The sequence below is a fragment of the Salmo salar genome, chromosome 18 (genome assembly GCF_965601325.2).
Source record: "Salmo salar chromosome 18, fSalSal1, whole genome shotgun sequence".
NCBI lineage: Eukaryota > Metazoa > Chordata > Actinopteri > Salmoniformes > Salmonidae > Salmo > Salmo salar.
Genome location: NC_138308.1, coordinates 40,555,001 through 40,570,000, shown reverse-complemented (window position 1 = coordinate 40,570,000; position 15,000 = coordinate 40,555,001). Strand labels below are relative to the sequence as shown.

The 15,000-nt window shown below is 42.1% G+C and overlaps 1 protein-coding gene across 2 annotated transcripts in view; it reads right to left on the bottom strand.

Moving 5' to 3' along the window:
* Positions 1-15,000, bottom strand: part of LOC106598011 (paired box protein Pax-2a) — a 103,701-nt gene that overhangs the window by 74,390 nt on the left and 14,311 nt on the right. For both annotated transcript variants that reach the window (XM_082964965.1, XM_082964966.1), the window contains exon 6: positions 3,401-3,576. In XM_082964965.1, coding sequence (XP_082821091.1) covers positions 3,401-3,576 — 176 coding nt within the window. The remainder of the gene's footprint in view (positions 1-3,400; positions 3,577-15,000) is intronic.

Sequence of the window (15,000 nt, the reverse complement as noted above, 5' to 3'; positions counted from 1 at the left end):
CAACATTAGCTACCAAAACCATGCTTACAGAGTCAAATACTGTCTCTCCGTGAATCTTAGGGTGTCTATGTGTGAGTGTGTGTGTGTGTGGGGTGTGGGTGTCTGGGTTGGGTTTTGGGTGTGTGTGTAGTTGCGTGTAAGTGTGTGCATGCATATTTGTGTGTGTGTGTGTGTGTGTGTGTGTGTGTGTGTGTGTGTGTGTGTGTGTGTGTGTGTGTGTGTGTGTGTGTGTGTGTGTGTGTGTGAGTTCACTATTTTCAAGCTGCAGCAGTGAGGGTGGGAGTTCAAGCATATCATTCATGTATTTTGGTTTTGTCTGAGAGGAAGTGGGATCTAGAAAAGCCAAGCCGTCATCTGGTCCTTTGTGCTTGACTGCAGCCAGGAGTCCTGATCAGCCAAGGGAGAAAACAGCTCTGCTTGGTTACCACGCCACTGTCCCCAATGGTGCCCTATTCCCTACTACAGCGCACTGCTTTGGACCAGAAGTAGTGCACTGCACAGGGTATAAGATTACATTTGGGACGTACACAGACACGCCATGTGGCCCTGGTTCAAACAGGACACTATTCACCTTTTGGCTTTTTAAAATTCTGAATTTTTTTTTTTTTAAATAAGCTTCCCCACAACCCTTTAACGTTTCATTGGTTCATCATCAGTGACTATAAATAGGTTGTCATATACTGTAAGTTACACTGTTCCGTGTTACCATATACAAAATGAATATCAAATTGAAAGAAATACGTTTTTTCTCCATTCTATTTATATATGTTTTATCATAGTGAGAAAATGACTTTGTTTTATATCGACCATGATGTATTTTCTATGTATTTAGTTTGGACTACAATACATTACTATAGAGACACTGTGTACACCCACAGAAAGTACTTCCTTTGTACGGTGGTGGATAGTTTGAGACGGTCATGGCAGATGTTAGTGTGTGTTTTATAATGAGATCAGACTTCCGGAGACTGTGTGTCGACAATGTTTGTCCAAAAAAAAGCCCAGTGTGTGTCTGAGTGGCTCGCAGGGCTGCGGTCCCAAAGGGGACGCCTGTGAGCCTGTGACCCCACTCTTGTCTGCTTCTATCCCAGATAAACTCTAATTGTCTGCTACAACTGTTCACGGGGACAATGTCGGATGTTTTCCTCTATTCTTGAAGGCTTTAGACGTCAAACAGGCGTTTTATCATGCAGATAAAGGACGGGCTCGAAGACGGGGGAGACGAAGGGAAAAAAAACAAAAGAAAAGATAGATTTGAAAAGGATGACCAAATGGCTAGCAGAAGTGTGGGAGGGTTGAATCTATTTAGTTCTGCATCTCCAGAATGGTGTTTTTAATGGCCTTCCAACCAGCACCCAGACCCCGGCTAATAGGGACACATTGACCAATGAGGAGAAAGGGGAACAACGACAAGTGAAAGAGAGGTCCATGAAAGGAGAAAATCCTCTGATTAATACTATATTCAATTAAAACAGATTTTTCTGTTCCCGTCACATCATTTCCATTATTGTTCTACTGTTCTCATTTCCATTATTGTTCTACTGTTCTCATTTCCATTATTGTTCTACTGGTCTCATTTCCATTATTGTTCTACTGTTCTCATTTCCATTATTGTTCTACTGTTCTCATTTCCATTATTGTTCTACTGGTCTCATTTCCATTATTGTTCTACTGGTCTCATTTCCATTATTGTTCTACTGTTCTCATTTCCATTATTGTTCTACTGGTCTCATTTCCATTATTGTTCTACTGGTCTCATTTCCATTATTGTTCTACTGGTCTCATTTCCATTATTGTTCTACTGTTCTCATTTCCATTATTGTTCTACTGTTCTCTTTTCCATTATTGTTCTACTGTTCTCATATTCCATTATTGTTCTACTGTTCTCATTTCCATTATTGTTCTACTGGTCTCTATTCCATTATTGTTCTACTGTTCTCATTTCCATTATTGTTCTACTGTTCTCTTTTCCATTATTGTTCTACTGTTCTCATTTCCATTATTGTTCTACTGTTCTCATTTCCATTATTGTTCTACTGGTCTCTATTCCATTATTGTTCTACTGGTCTCATTTCCATTATTGTTCTACTGGTCTCTATTCCATTATTGTTCCTACTGGTCTCTTTTTCTTTTGAACCCTGCCTCCTTTCCCTCTCTTCTTCTTCTTTAATACTCTCTCTGAAGCTCTCTGTGATTGCAAGTCATTTCCAATTCGTTTTGGTATTGATCTTCCAGTAGAAATCAGTTTGGTAATTAGCTCCAAATTAGGCTCTCTTCTGGAGGTGAGTCCTGTCCTACTGATTTATTACCTACGTAATTCGCCGCGATCGGAGAGAAATTAAAATGAACTCAATTAGGCCCATTGCTTTAGCTCTTTTATGGGTCCCCCCTTAAAGACTTGTAGTTTTATACGGGTACAAATTAATAGTCTCTTGTTGTTTAATAGTCTAATGAAAGTAAATAAAGGTTATCCATTGTAATAAGCCTCAGAGAGGTTTTAATAAGAAGAAAGGTAGTATGTCAACATATAAGGGTCTAGTTATTGTGGTTTCTTTTGGTTGGGGGCAGGGTGGTGGTTACAGAAGGGGTCTTCATTTGGTAAATGAGGATGGATAGATGGTGGGTGTTTGTGGTGTTGACATCAAAAGCAAGACGCATTAGAATATCCTATATATACACCCAGGTGTGTGGAAATAAATCAAGAAAGCCCCTTTTCTATGTTTACAATTTATAAAAACATTTCCATGATAAATCTGACAACTGAAAGTGGCTTCATACACTGTTTCAATAATAACATTTTTGAAGAATGACACAGAACTATAACAGAAATAACAGGTGCAAAAGGAGAAACACAAAGTCAAATAACACAACAGCAAAAATAGAGAAAAATAGAGATATTGATTAATTGCATGTTGCCTTTCTGTTATTCTCAATTATAGGGGATCCAAGGAATGTGGTGTTTTTTCATCCCAAGATCAATACGACGTGGGAGTTTTCCCTGAAATCCCTACAGCATTTTACATGCTGTTTTCTAAAACACTGGAATGACTGGTTTACCAGCCTATACATTTGTGGGCATTTTATTTTGAGAGCTGCGTGGAGCAGGTGTATATATATATATATTGCTCAGATGGCGTGCTCCTTCGGGGCCCTCTGGGCCAACTAAATAAAATAGCAGAATCTCTCAGCACAAAAAGTGAATAAAAATATGTTGAGTTTCAGAGAAAACTACGTTTGGAGCAGCAACAACAATGCTAAAATAAAATAAACAACCAGAAAAACAGCAACAACAATATCATGGTTGTACAGCTGGAGGAAACTGGGAAGGAATGGAAGGGGTGACGTGGTGCAATACAGGTGGATTACTGGTGATGGTGACAAACAACAAGACGTAACTAACCTGTTCTGGTTTGATGTGGTCCGAGGTTGGGAAGACGTCGGGGTACGACGGGCGTTCAAAGACCCGGTCCAAAGCTTCCAGCTGCTGCTGAGTGAAAGCATCGGCCCGCAGGTGCTTCCGTAAACTGTCCACACTAACCTGAGAATCAGTGTTTGGGCCAGACCCATCTGAACCATCTACAAGAAGAGAGAGCAACAACACTAGAGTCTAATCAGGAAGCCCCTGGAAGGTAGGAAGCTGGCTGGCTGAAGCCCCTGTATGGTAGGAAGCTGGTTGTCTGAAGCCCCTGTAAGGTAGGAAGCTGGCTGTCACTGAAGTCCCTGTAAGGTAGGAAGCTGGCTGTCACTGAAGTCCCTGTAAGGTAGGAAGCTGGCTGTCACTGAAGTCTCTTTAAGGTAGGAACCTGGCTGTCACTGAAGTCTCTTTAAGGTAGGAAGCTGGCTGTCACTGAAGCCCCTGTAAGGTAGGAAGCTGGCTGTCACTGAAGCCCCTGTACGGTAGGAAGCTGGCTGGATCCCCTGTGGCTTTTTGTTTATATCATTACTGTGTGTTACTGGTAACTTTGGATAAGAGTACTCAGTGCTTGAGTTGGGCCTGCACTCAAATGTTCCATCACCTCTTATAGAATATTGGCTCTATATTATCAGTACCAGCACACGCAAGTAAGTGTTTTACTGTACCGTTTACACGCGTGTACACCCGCTGTATCCTGTACCATTTACATGCGTGTGCACCCACTGTATCCTGTACCGTTTACACGCGTGTACACCCACTGTATCCCGTACCGTTTACACCTGTGTATACCTGCTGTATCCTGTACCGTTTACACCTGTGTACACCCGCTGTATCCTGTACCGTTTACACGCGTGTACACCCGCTGTATCCTGTACCGTTTACACCTGTGTACACCCGCTGTATCCTGTACCGTTTACACGCGTGTACACCCGCTGTATCCTGTACCGTTTACACGCGTGTACACCCGCTGTATCCTGTACCGTTTACACGCGTGTACACGCGCTGTATCCTTTGTACCTGATGAATAAATGTTGATTTGATTTGACCTACATATAAAACATGCTGGCACCCAAAATGAGTCCAAGCATCTATTTGAGTCCACTTCAAGCACTACTGATATATTCAATCATACAGAGCAGATTCAGTCAGGGTAGATTCAGTCAGGGTAGATTCAGTCAAGGTAGATTCAGTCAGGGTAGATTCAGTCAAGGTAGATTCAGTCAGGGTAGATTCAGTAAGGGTAGATTCAGTAAGGGTAGATTCAGTCAGGGTAGATTCAGTCAGGGTAGATTCAGTCAGGGTAGATTCAGTAAGGGTAGATTCAGTAAGGGTAGATTCAGTCAGGGTAGATTCAGTCAGGGTAGATTCAGTCAGGGCAGATTCAGTCATGGCAGATTCAGTCATGGCAGATTCAGTCAGGGTAGACTCAGTCAGGGCAGATTCAGTCAGGGCAGATTCAGTCAGGGTAGATTCCGTCAGGGTAGATTCCGTCAGGGCAGATTCGTCAGGGCAGATTCAGTCAGGGCAGATTCAGTCAGGGCAGATTCAGTCGGGGTAGATTCAGTCAGGGTAGATTCAGTCAGGTTAAATTCAGTCAGGGCAGATTCAGTCAGAGCAGTTTCAGTCAGAGCAGATTCAGTCAGGGTAGATTCAGTCAGGGTAGATTCAGTCAGGGTAGATTCAGTCAGGGCAAATTCAGTCAGGGTAGATTCAGTCAGGGTTGATTAAGTCAGAGTTGATTCAGTCAAGGTTGATTCAGTCAGGGTAGATTCAGTCAGGGCAGATTCAGTCAGGGTAGATTCAGTCAGGGTTGATTAAGTCAGAGTTGATTCAGTCAAGGTTGATTCAGTCAGGGTAGATTCAGTCAGGGCAGATTCAGTCAGGGTAGATTCAGTCAGGGTTGATTAAGTCAGAGTTGATTCAGTCAAGGTTGATTCAGTCAGGGTAGATTCAGTCAGGGTAGGTTCAGTCAGGTTAAATTCAGTCAGGGTAGGTTCAGTCAGGTTAAATTCAGTCAGGGTAGATTCAGTCAGGGTAGGTTCAGTCAGGGTAGATTCAGTCAGGGTAGGTTCAGTCAGGTTAAATTCAGTCAGGTTAAATTCAGTCAGGGTAGATTCAGTCAGGGTAGATTCAGTCAGGGTAGATTCAGTCAGGGTAGGTTCAGTCAGGTTAAATTCAGTCAGGGTAGATTCAGTCAGGGTAGGTTCAGTCAGGTTAAATTCAGTCAGGGTAGATTCAGTCAGGATAGATTTTAAACAGGTCATATTAATGCTGCTAGTGGTGAGCCACTGAGTGCATTGTTTCTTCACAGACAGACAGTAGAGGAAACTACCACTACCACACACAGTATTAGCCAGCATCATGATGTGAAAGCCCCTGTGGTAATTGATGGATTACCATCAGTGCAAATATATACTTGTTGTAGTGGTGGAGCCCATGTATTTTAATGAACGCTACAGTACTGCAGTGGCTTTTTCATTCCATGTTCATTCCAGGCTCCAGGGGTTTCCCTCCTTCTTCTCTCCTTTCTCAATTTCCCTTTTCCACAGTTTAATACTGCTTTCATTTTCAGTAGAGTGGCAGAGTAGCAGTGTTTCATTTGGGTAGCTAACACCGCTGTGACCGCAGACAGACACGACAGACAGAGAAAGAGAGAGAAAGAGAAAGAGAAAGAGAAAGAGAGAGAGAGAGAGAGAGAGAGAGAGAGAGAAGAGAGAGAGAGAGAGAGAGAGAGAGAGAGAGAGATATGCTGTGAATGAATAAACTGGTACAGTCTAGTTCAATCATCTCCCAGTCCCAGGATGCCATTCTCCAAACAGAGGGAGAGGGATGCCTTAGCTTTTCCCTTTGGCGCTTCCCTGTGATGCTTTAAAGCCCCACTTTTCCAGCCCTCCGGACCCCTCCATTCCCATCCCAGGCTGCAGCGACTCTGGCTACTGCCTCTCAGTCTCCAGCCTCCTCCTCCGTGGATCTCTAGAAAGGCCTTCAGCTCCCTTACAAATCTGTCATTCTAAATTTGCGGCAGATTATGTTCTCTGGTTGGTTCTGGAGGGAGCAGCGGAGATATATGATATGCAAGGAGGGACCCTATTGATTGCCTGCCTGGTCTGGTGGCAAGAGAGAGCCCGAAATGAACTTGAAATGAACATCATGCCTCAACTCAATGTGCGTATAATACTCTACTTAATCCCACATTTTTCTCTGCCATGGAATTCAATTGATCAATCATGTCTCTCCTGATAGTACCATTTGGAAGGGTTATTGCCATTCCATTCTGCCGCTTGACCTTTTCTCACTGGGGCCAGAGGATGAACCTGCACTCCCAAGAAGAGCAAAACGCATCAAGGGGATATATAAGAGACCCTGGGGGAGTCGTGTGTGTGTGTGTGTGTGTGTGTGTGTGTGTGTGTGTGTGTGTGTGTGTGTGTGTGTGTGTGTGTGTGTGTGTGTGTGTGTGTGTGTGTGTGTGTGTGTGTGTGTGTCGTGATTGGGGGAGGGGAGGGGGGTCTGTGCATGTGGTGAATAAGTAACTACCATTTGCTGCCCAACATACTACAATAATTCTATATCCTCAAACAAATTATTTGGATAACTAATCATTCTAAATAAACATTAAAATAGCTATTTATGTGAAAAAATACCTATTATGGTATATGTATTTCATTTTACACATATGTAAAATCTTTCTATTTTCATAATTTTCTAAATCTTTCTATTTACATAGTGTGATCGGTTGGGATCACAGGAGAACATAAATCACTTCTACTTTACACTGTTCAGCTATTTTCTTCTGATTTTCAGTATAGATAAATCTAATCACATCTTTGATCTGGCATTATTTCTGGACAGCTCCACTGGGGGCCTCAGCCTCTCGTAGCTCCGCTGAACGGTTGGCGCTTTATCAACCTCAACTGTTCCCTTCGGTCCTCGGAAGCAAATAGACTCATTAATTACTTTCCATCTGCTAGGCCAGAGTACATACCATGATCAATACCCTCACATTAGTCATTCACCACAGAGGAATACACTTCCCATACACAAGATAAACCACCCGCAGGTCAACCTACAGTACATGGGCCGTGGTTCCCACTCAAACCATCCCCAGGTTAACCTGTTGTTCCCACTCAAACCATCCCCAGGTTAACCTGTTGTTCCCACTCAAACCATCCCCAGGTTAACCTGTTGTTCCCACTCAAACCATCCCCAGGTTAACCTGTTGTTCCCACTCAAACCATCCCCAGGTTAACCTGTTGTTCCCACTCAAACCATCCCCAGGTTATCGCTGTAAAAACCCCTCACTCTAATGCCCAGTCCATCTCTGTAAAACCCCTCACTCTAATGCCCAGTCTATCTATGTAAAAACCCCTCACTCTAATGCCCAGTCTATCTCTGTAAAAACCCCTCACTCTAATGCCCAGTACATCTCTGTAAAAACCCCTCACTCTAATGCCCAGTCTATCTCTGTAAAAACCCCTCACTCTAATGCCCAGTCCATCTCTGTAAAAACCCCTCACTCTAATGCCCAGTCTATCTATGTAAAAACCCCTCACTCTAATGCCCAGTCTATCTATGTAAAAACCCCTCACTCTAATGCCCAGTCCATCTCTGTAAAAACCCCTCACTCTAATGCCCAGTCTATCTATGTAAAAACCCCTCACTCTAATGCCCAGTCTATCTATGTAAAAACCCCTCACTCTAATGCCCAGTCTATCTATGTAAAAACCCTCACTCTAATGCCCAGTCCATCTCTGTAAAACCCCTCACTCTAATGCCCAGTCCATCTCTGTAAAAACCCCTCACTCTAATGCCCAGTCTATCTATGTAAAAACCCTCACTCTAATGCCCAGTCTATCTATGTAAAAACCCCTCACTCTAATGCCCAGTCTATCTATGTAAAAACCCCTCACTCTAATGCCCAGTCCATCTCTGTAAAAACCCCTCACTCTAATGCCCAGTCTATCTATGTAAAAACCCTCACTCTAATGCCCAGTCTATCTATGTAAAAACCCCTCACTCTAATGCCCAGTCCATCTCTGTAAAAAACCCTCACTCTAATTTTATTTATTTCACCTTTATTTAACCAGGTAGGCTAGTTGATCAAGTTTTCATTTACAACTGTGACCTGGCTAAGATAAAGCAAAGCAGTGCGACACAAACAACAACACAGAGTTACACATGGGATAAACAAACATACAGTCAAATAACACAATAGAAACATGTACAGTGTGTTCAAATGAGGTAAGATAAGGGAGGTAAGGCAATAAATAGGCCATATTGGAGAAATAATTACAATTTAGCAATTTAAACACTGGAGTGATAGATGTGCAGAAGATGAATGTGCAAGTAGAGATACTGGGGTGCAAAGGAGCAAAATAAATAAATAACAGTATGGGGATGAGGTAGTTGGATGGGCTATTTACAGATGGGCTGTGTACAGGTGCAATGCTCAGTAAACTGCTCTGACAGCTGATGCTTAAAGTTAGTGAGGGAGATATGAGTCTCCAGCTTCAGTGATTTTTGCAATTCGTTCCAGTCATTGGCAGCAGAGAACTGGTTGGAAAGGCAGCCAAAGTAGGAATTGGCTTTGGGGGTGACCAGTGAAATATACCTGCTGGAGCGCGTGCCCAGTACAATGCCCAGTACATCTCTGTAAAAACCGGTGTCCCAAAATGCACCTTATTCCCTATATAATGCACTCCTTTTGACCAGAGCCCTATGGCCTGACTGTCTCACCCATGTCTGCTGGAATAGGTTGTTCTAGCTGGTGGTAAGGAGACCCTCAGTCTAGCCTGGCTAAACCAGACTGAATGCTAAACTCAATGGTGAGCTCAGCATTCAGTCTAGTTTTTACCAGGCTAGTTAACTAGAGTAATTCTGTTTCATCATGATGACATTTACAAGTTAATTCAACCATCACAATTATATTTCTTAAAGGTAAATAGGAAATATTTTTTGATGTATCTAAAAACAAATTACAGCCATTTTGTTTTTACTGCGTATCATAGCCACCCAGCAATGTAATACGACACGTATACCAAATTTCATATTTCTACTGAAGCCACCGCAAGACATCATATCCTACAAGTATACAGTACCAAATAACATATGTTGTAAGATATATGGTACATGTTTTTGGGGGCGTGTTTCCCATTCCGTGCTAGCTGTTATGTAGTCTACAGTTACCATCGTCTTGTTTGTTCATCATTTGGAATGGAGGCTAGCTGTAATATCTGATACTGCCATATACTAAATAACATTTGCTAAGATATATTGTATATGTTTTGGGGGCCATTTTCCATACCATTTTAGCTATTAATTATGTCATAGCATTAGCCGGTAAACCTGGAAATCATAATGGCTTTGTTTACATGTAGTCATTTAGCAGACGCTCTTATCCAGAGCGACGTCCAGTAGTGAGGTAATACATTTTCATACTGGTCCCCGGTGGGAATTGAACCCACAACCCTGGTGTTGCAAGTGCCACGCTCTACCAACTGGTCTCTGTTTCTCCACATCCTCCCCAGTGATACTAATAACTTATGTTGTTATGTCATAATAGATAATGTCTTTGTTTGTTGGTGTGTCTCCTTATCCTCCATAGTGATGGCGTCTGTGTTATTGATCAGTGAGTGACAGGCTTGAGTGTATTCATCTTGACATGGCTGGGTATTAACACTCCGGTAACGAGGGAGCAGAGGACTCCAGACTATCAGATCACATCACTAGCTCTATAAAACAGACTCCTCTCCGCGGGCTCGCCACCCCAAGGTCATGACCCCTAGCAGGGGGTTGAGCCGACGTAATTCTGTCTCTGCCTGGAGTCAGAGAGAGAGGCCGTCTGCCTTACTACACTGACTACCTGTCTGCCAAACACGTCAGAATAAAACCACTACAAACCTCAGCTTTAAGAAGGAAGTTAATGTCTTCTGGCTATGACGGTCATTATACAATAGGCATGAATGGCTCGTGAAGAATTGACCAAAACAACGGCGTCAAAATATAAGCTTGTAATTGTTATAGTATCTTATTCATGGACAAATTCAACCTGTGTTCAGTCTGTGTTTAGCCCTGAGTGGAGGCACAGGGAGGTGAAACGGCACCTTAGGGTCTTGAAGGCCCCTCTTTTCTGAATAGGCTTTTTGCCTTTCTGTTGTTGTTGTTTGAACAACATTTAATTACCTATACGTTAGCTAGTGATTCCCTTTCCCAAGCATTGCATTAGCATTCTGTTTGTTTTTGTAATATCACTCCCTCATCTACAACTAGCTTCAATTTACACCCTGAATTAAATCCAATTAACACTAATTTCAAATTAAATTGTAAGCGTTGACACATACATATTTCAATTGAACGTTTTGGTTAATGCAATGTTAACCGAATCAAATATTACAACATTTAGTGCACATATGCTCCGCATAGCCTCTCTTTAATATATCTTTAATATATCTTTCATATATCTTTCATATATCTTTAATATATCTTTCATATATCTTTCATATATATTTAATATATCTTTCATATATCTTTCATATATCTTTCATATATCTTTCATATATATTTAATATATCTTTCATATATCTTTCATATATCTTTCATATATCTTTAATATATCTTTCATATATCTTTCATATATATTTAATATATCTTTCATATATCTTTCATATATCTTTAATATATCTTTCATATATCTTTCATATATCTTTAATATATATTTCATATATCTTTCATATATCTTTAATATATCTTTAATATATCTTTCATATATCTTTAATATATCTTTAATATATCTTTCATATATCTTTAATATATCTTTCTACTTACACAGATATGTGTAACTAAGACAATTCTCTCACTATACACTCTGCTGGCCTCAGAAAGACAACTCCATATCGTCTGAACGGTGACTATCTTCATTTGACATTTGAGTCATTTAGCACACAATCTTATCCATAGCGACATTACGTTCAACAACGGTAGGTCCAACTACAGACGGTGTACAGTGACGGTGTACAGGAAGTCCCTGACACCACTCTTCATTGATCTGTTCCTGGGTATTAATTAAGCAGCTTTATTCATTGATTTAGCACATTACAGTTCAGTGTGTTACCGCCTGTCTCTCAGACTTGATGTTGTTGAACTGAGATCCTCTGTTGATCCACCCTTCTCCCTGGGATGCATCCCTAATGACACCCTATCCCCTATATAAATGCCCTATGGGCCCTGGTCATAAGTAGTGCCATGTAGAAGGAATATGGTGCCATTTGGGGCACAGTCCCTCTCTCACCCAAACAGATGGTGATGCTGACAGAACACTGATGTGAACAGGATTCATGGCCTAGTGCTCCATCATTCATCTGTCCCTGTCCCTGTCTCTGTCCCTCTCTCTGTCTCTCTCTCTGTCTCTCTCTCTGTCTGTCTGTCTGTCTGTCTGTCTGTCTGTCTGTCTGTCTGTCTGTCTGTCTGTCTGTCTGTCTGTCTGTCTGTCTGTCTGTCTGTCTGTCTGTCTGTCTGTCTGTCTGTCTGTCTGTCTGTCTGTCTGTCTGTCTGTCTGTCTGTCTGTCTGTCTGTCTGTCTGTTATACCTTTGAATGATATGAAATGATTATCTTATTGTGGAATTTCTCTTTTTTATTATTATCACATTGTACAAAAGCTTCAGACAATGCAGAAATATTTTTTGAAAGTGATTGAAATGAAGAACACCCATAATGGTAGTTATGATTGTCCATATTGTGGGTAGTATTTGAATAGCGATGTGAAATGGTTTCAAAAGACTGGACACACTTGGTGAGATATCATTCTCTTCATTGGCCATTAGCTAGATACCGTATCCTCAAGAAACCTCTCAGCTGTATCTGTCCAGGTGATTTCAGCTAAATCACCCAATAGAATGGGTGTCAGCAACCCGTTGTACGTAACGGTTAGTCAGTATCTTAATAATGTACGTTAATTCAACAATCTGTATTTCCACCACAGTATGCTAATATATCTCTGCTAATGTTGCATCCATTCTAGAACATTCTAACACTATGGTAGGGTACATACTGTGACAAAACAATCACCAAACAAAAGCAGTTCCCTATCGGTCCAAAGCATTTGGTCTATTCCACAGGCTGCAATACAAATTCCTTCTTGGCAATAATTCCTACAGTCATTGAACAGAATATTTCAGACCCTTGAGCTATTTCCTTTGTCTTTTCCAGTAGCCAGCCCATAGGAGGGGAGTGGGGATGCGGGTGGAGGGTTGGACGGGTTGGGGAGGGGGGGTTTGGGGTGTGGAGGGGAGTGGGGATGCGGGTGGAGGGTTGGATGGGTTGGGGGGGTTGGGGATGCGGGTGGAGGGTTGGACGGGTTGGGGAGGGGGGGTTTGGGGTGTGGAGGGGAGAGAGGAGACGGAGACTAGGATGTTAATTTGTGAGGTAATAGCTTTTCTCTGCGGAATTGCAAATTCTCATATATATGGACAGCAGACAGGACATCCATGGTCACCAACGACACGATGGGTTCCTCCCAAAGGGAATCCTATTCCCTATGTAGTGCACTACAAGGCCCTCATCAAAAGTACCGCACTATAAAGGGAATAGGGGGCCCTTTAGTACACAGCTCATCTCCAGAGGTCCTCGCTCTCTCTCCTCTCCGCTCTCTCTCCTCTCTCTCTCTCTCCTCTCTCTCTCCTCTCTCTCTCCTCTCCTCTCCTCTCCACGCTCTGTCCTGGCTGGCAACAATAGCTGCCAAGTGTAACATGCTACTTTTAATTTGCAATAACACATGACAAAGCCAGATTAATGGCTCTTATGACACGAGTGTCCCTGGCGCCGGTCTTCTCCAGGACCCAGTGTACATAACGCGTGTCACACTACATTATCTCTACATCCCTCTAGTAATGGGGGGACCTGCTTTCTTTAAAGGGCCCTCACTGCTGAGTTGGAACTTAGGAGCTGTCTGACTGGTGCACCTTGGCACAGAGCCACAGTACAGCCAAGGTTCTGGACCTCTACACACCACCGTCCGTCCGTTTACTGCATGAGCCGCTTACTTTCAACTTGTTGTTATTGTTATTTACCCTAGCTACCAACTTAGTTTTTAATAAAGTTGAATAAAGTTTTGATAAAGACTGTTTGTCTTCTATACATGTTCCTATGTGCAGAGGTAAAATTGTATACAGGGGTTATCCTTTCTACAATAAAGTCAACTCTGGGGGCTAATTCTCTGCACCACGAATGAGAGAAACATGGAGGTGTGTGAGTTAACATTCCATCTCTAAAAAGAGTTTGTGTCGTGATCAGACACTAATAATCAGGCTTAACAAGTTAAACATGGCTCAGCTCATAGAAGGCTAAAGACTGGACTGGACTTCTGGACATATAATCCAATGCATTAATTAATACCGCCACCACGGTAGCATACCTCAACAAATACAGCATTAAAATAAGTTGAAAGAACAAACAGCTTTTGAAACACTGACCTGGGGTCTGTATTAAACACTGACCTGGGGTCTTAGTATTAAACACTGATCTGGGGTCTGTATTAAACCCTGACCTGGGGTCTTAGTATTAAACACTGACCTGGGGTCTTAGTATTAAACACTGACCTGGGGTCTGTATTAAACACTGACCTGGGGTCTGTATTAAACACTGACCTGTGGTCTTAGTATTAAACACTGACCTGGGGACTTAGTATTAAACACTGACCTGGGGTCTGTATTAAACACTGACCTGGGGTCTGTATTAAACACTGACCTGGGGTCTTAGTATTAAACACTGACCTGGGGTCTGTATTAAACACTGACCTGGGGTCTTAGTATTAAATACTGACCTGGGGTCTGTATTAAACACTGACCTGGGGTCTGTATTAAACACTGACCTGGGGTCTGTATTAAACACTGACCTGTGGTCTTAGTATTAAACACTGACCTGGGGTCTGTATTAAACACTGACCTGGGGTCTGTATTAAACACTGACCTGGGGTCTTAGTATTAAACACTGACCTGCGGTCAGATATCCAGTCCTGAAGTCTTAGTATAGGCTCAAACATTTAGATTTGGTGTTTCAAGTGAGAGATTACGACAATTTATTCATAATTGTAATTAAAAAAATCCTGACATGAAGAATAACACTCAGTATTGAGAATACTGAAAGCAACTGATATGGAGAACATTGTCTTTGCAGGTGCAGTATATCTCGAGTTCCATTAATATGAAATGTATAGTAGCCTAAATAGTAATTATTTTTTTATAATTTACTGGAACACATAGTAGAGTAAAGCATGATGCCATCTAGCTATAGTCATGATATCGGATGCAATATAGTATTTTTTCAAACAGTGGCTTGCGGCGAGACATTGTTTTTAAAGCAGTGTTTTGATGAGCCATGATGTGAGAGAGGATTGAAGGCCCGAGGTTGATCTTTTTGGAAAGATAAACTATCAGTGTCCCTCAGCTTGTGATTCAGGTGGGTAATATTGACTGGGTCTGGAGAGGTATTATGTAAGAACTATATCTCTACCCTACACTCCCCCACCTGAAATCCCCACACACCCAACCACCCTACACTCCCCACCCAACCACCCTACACTCCCCCACCCAAA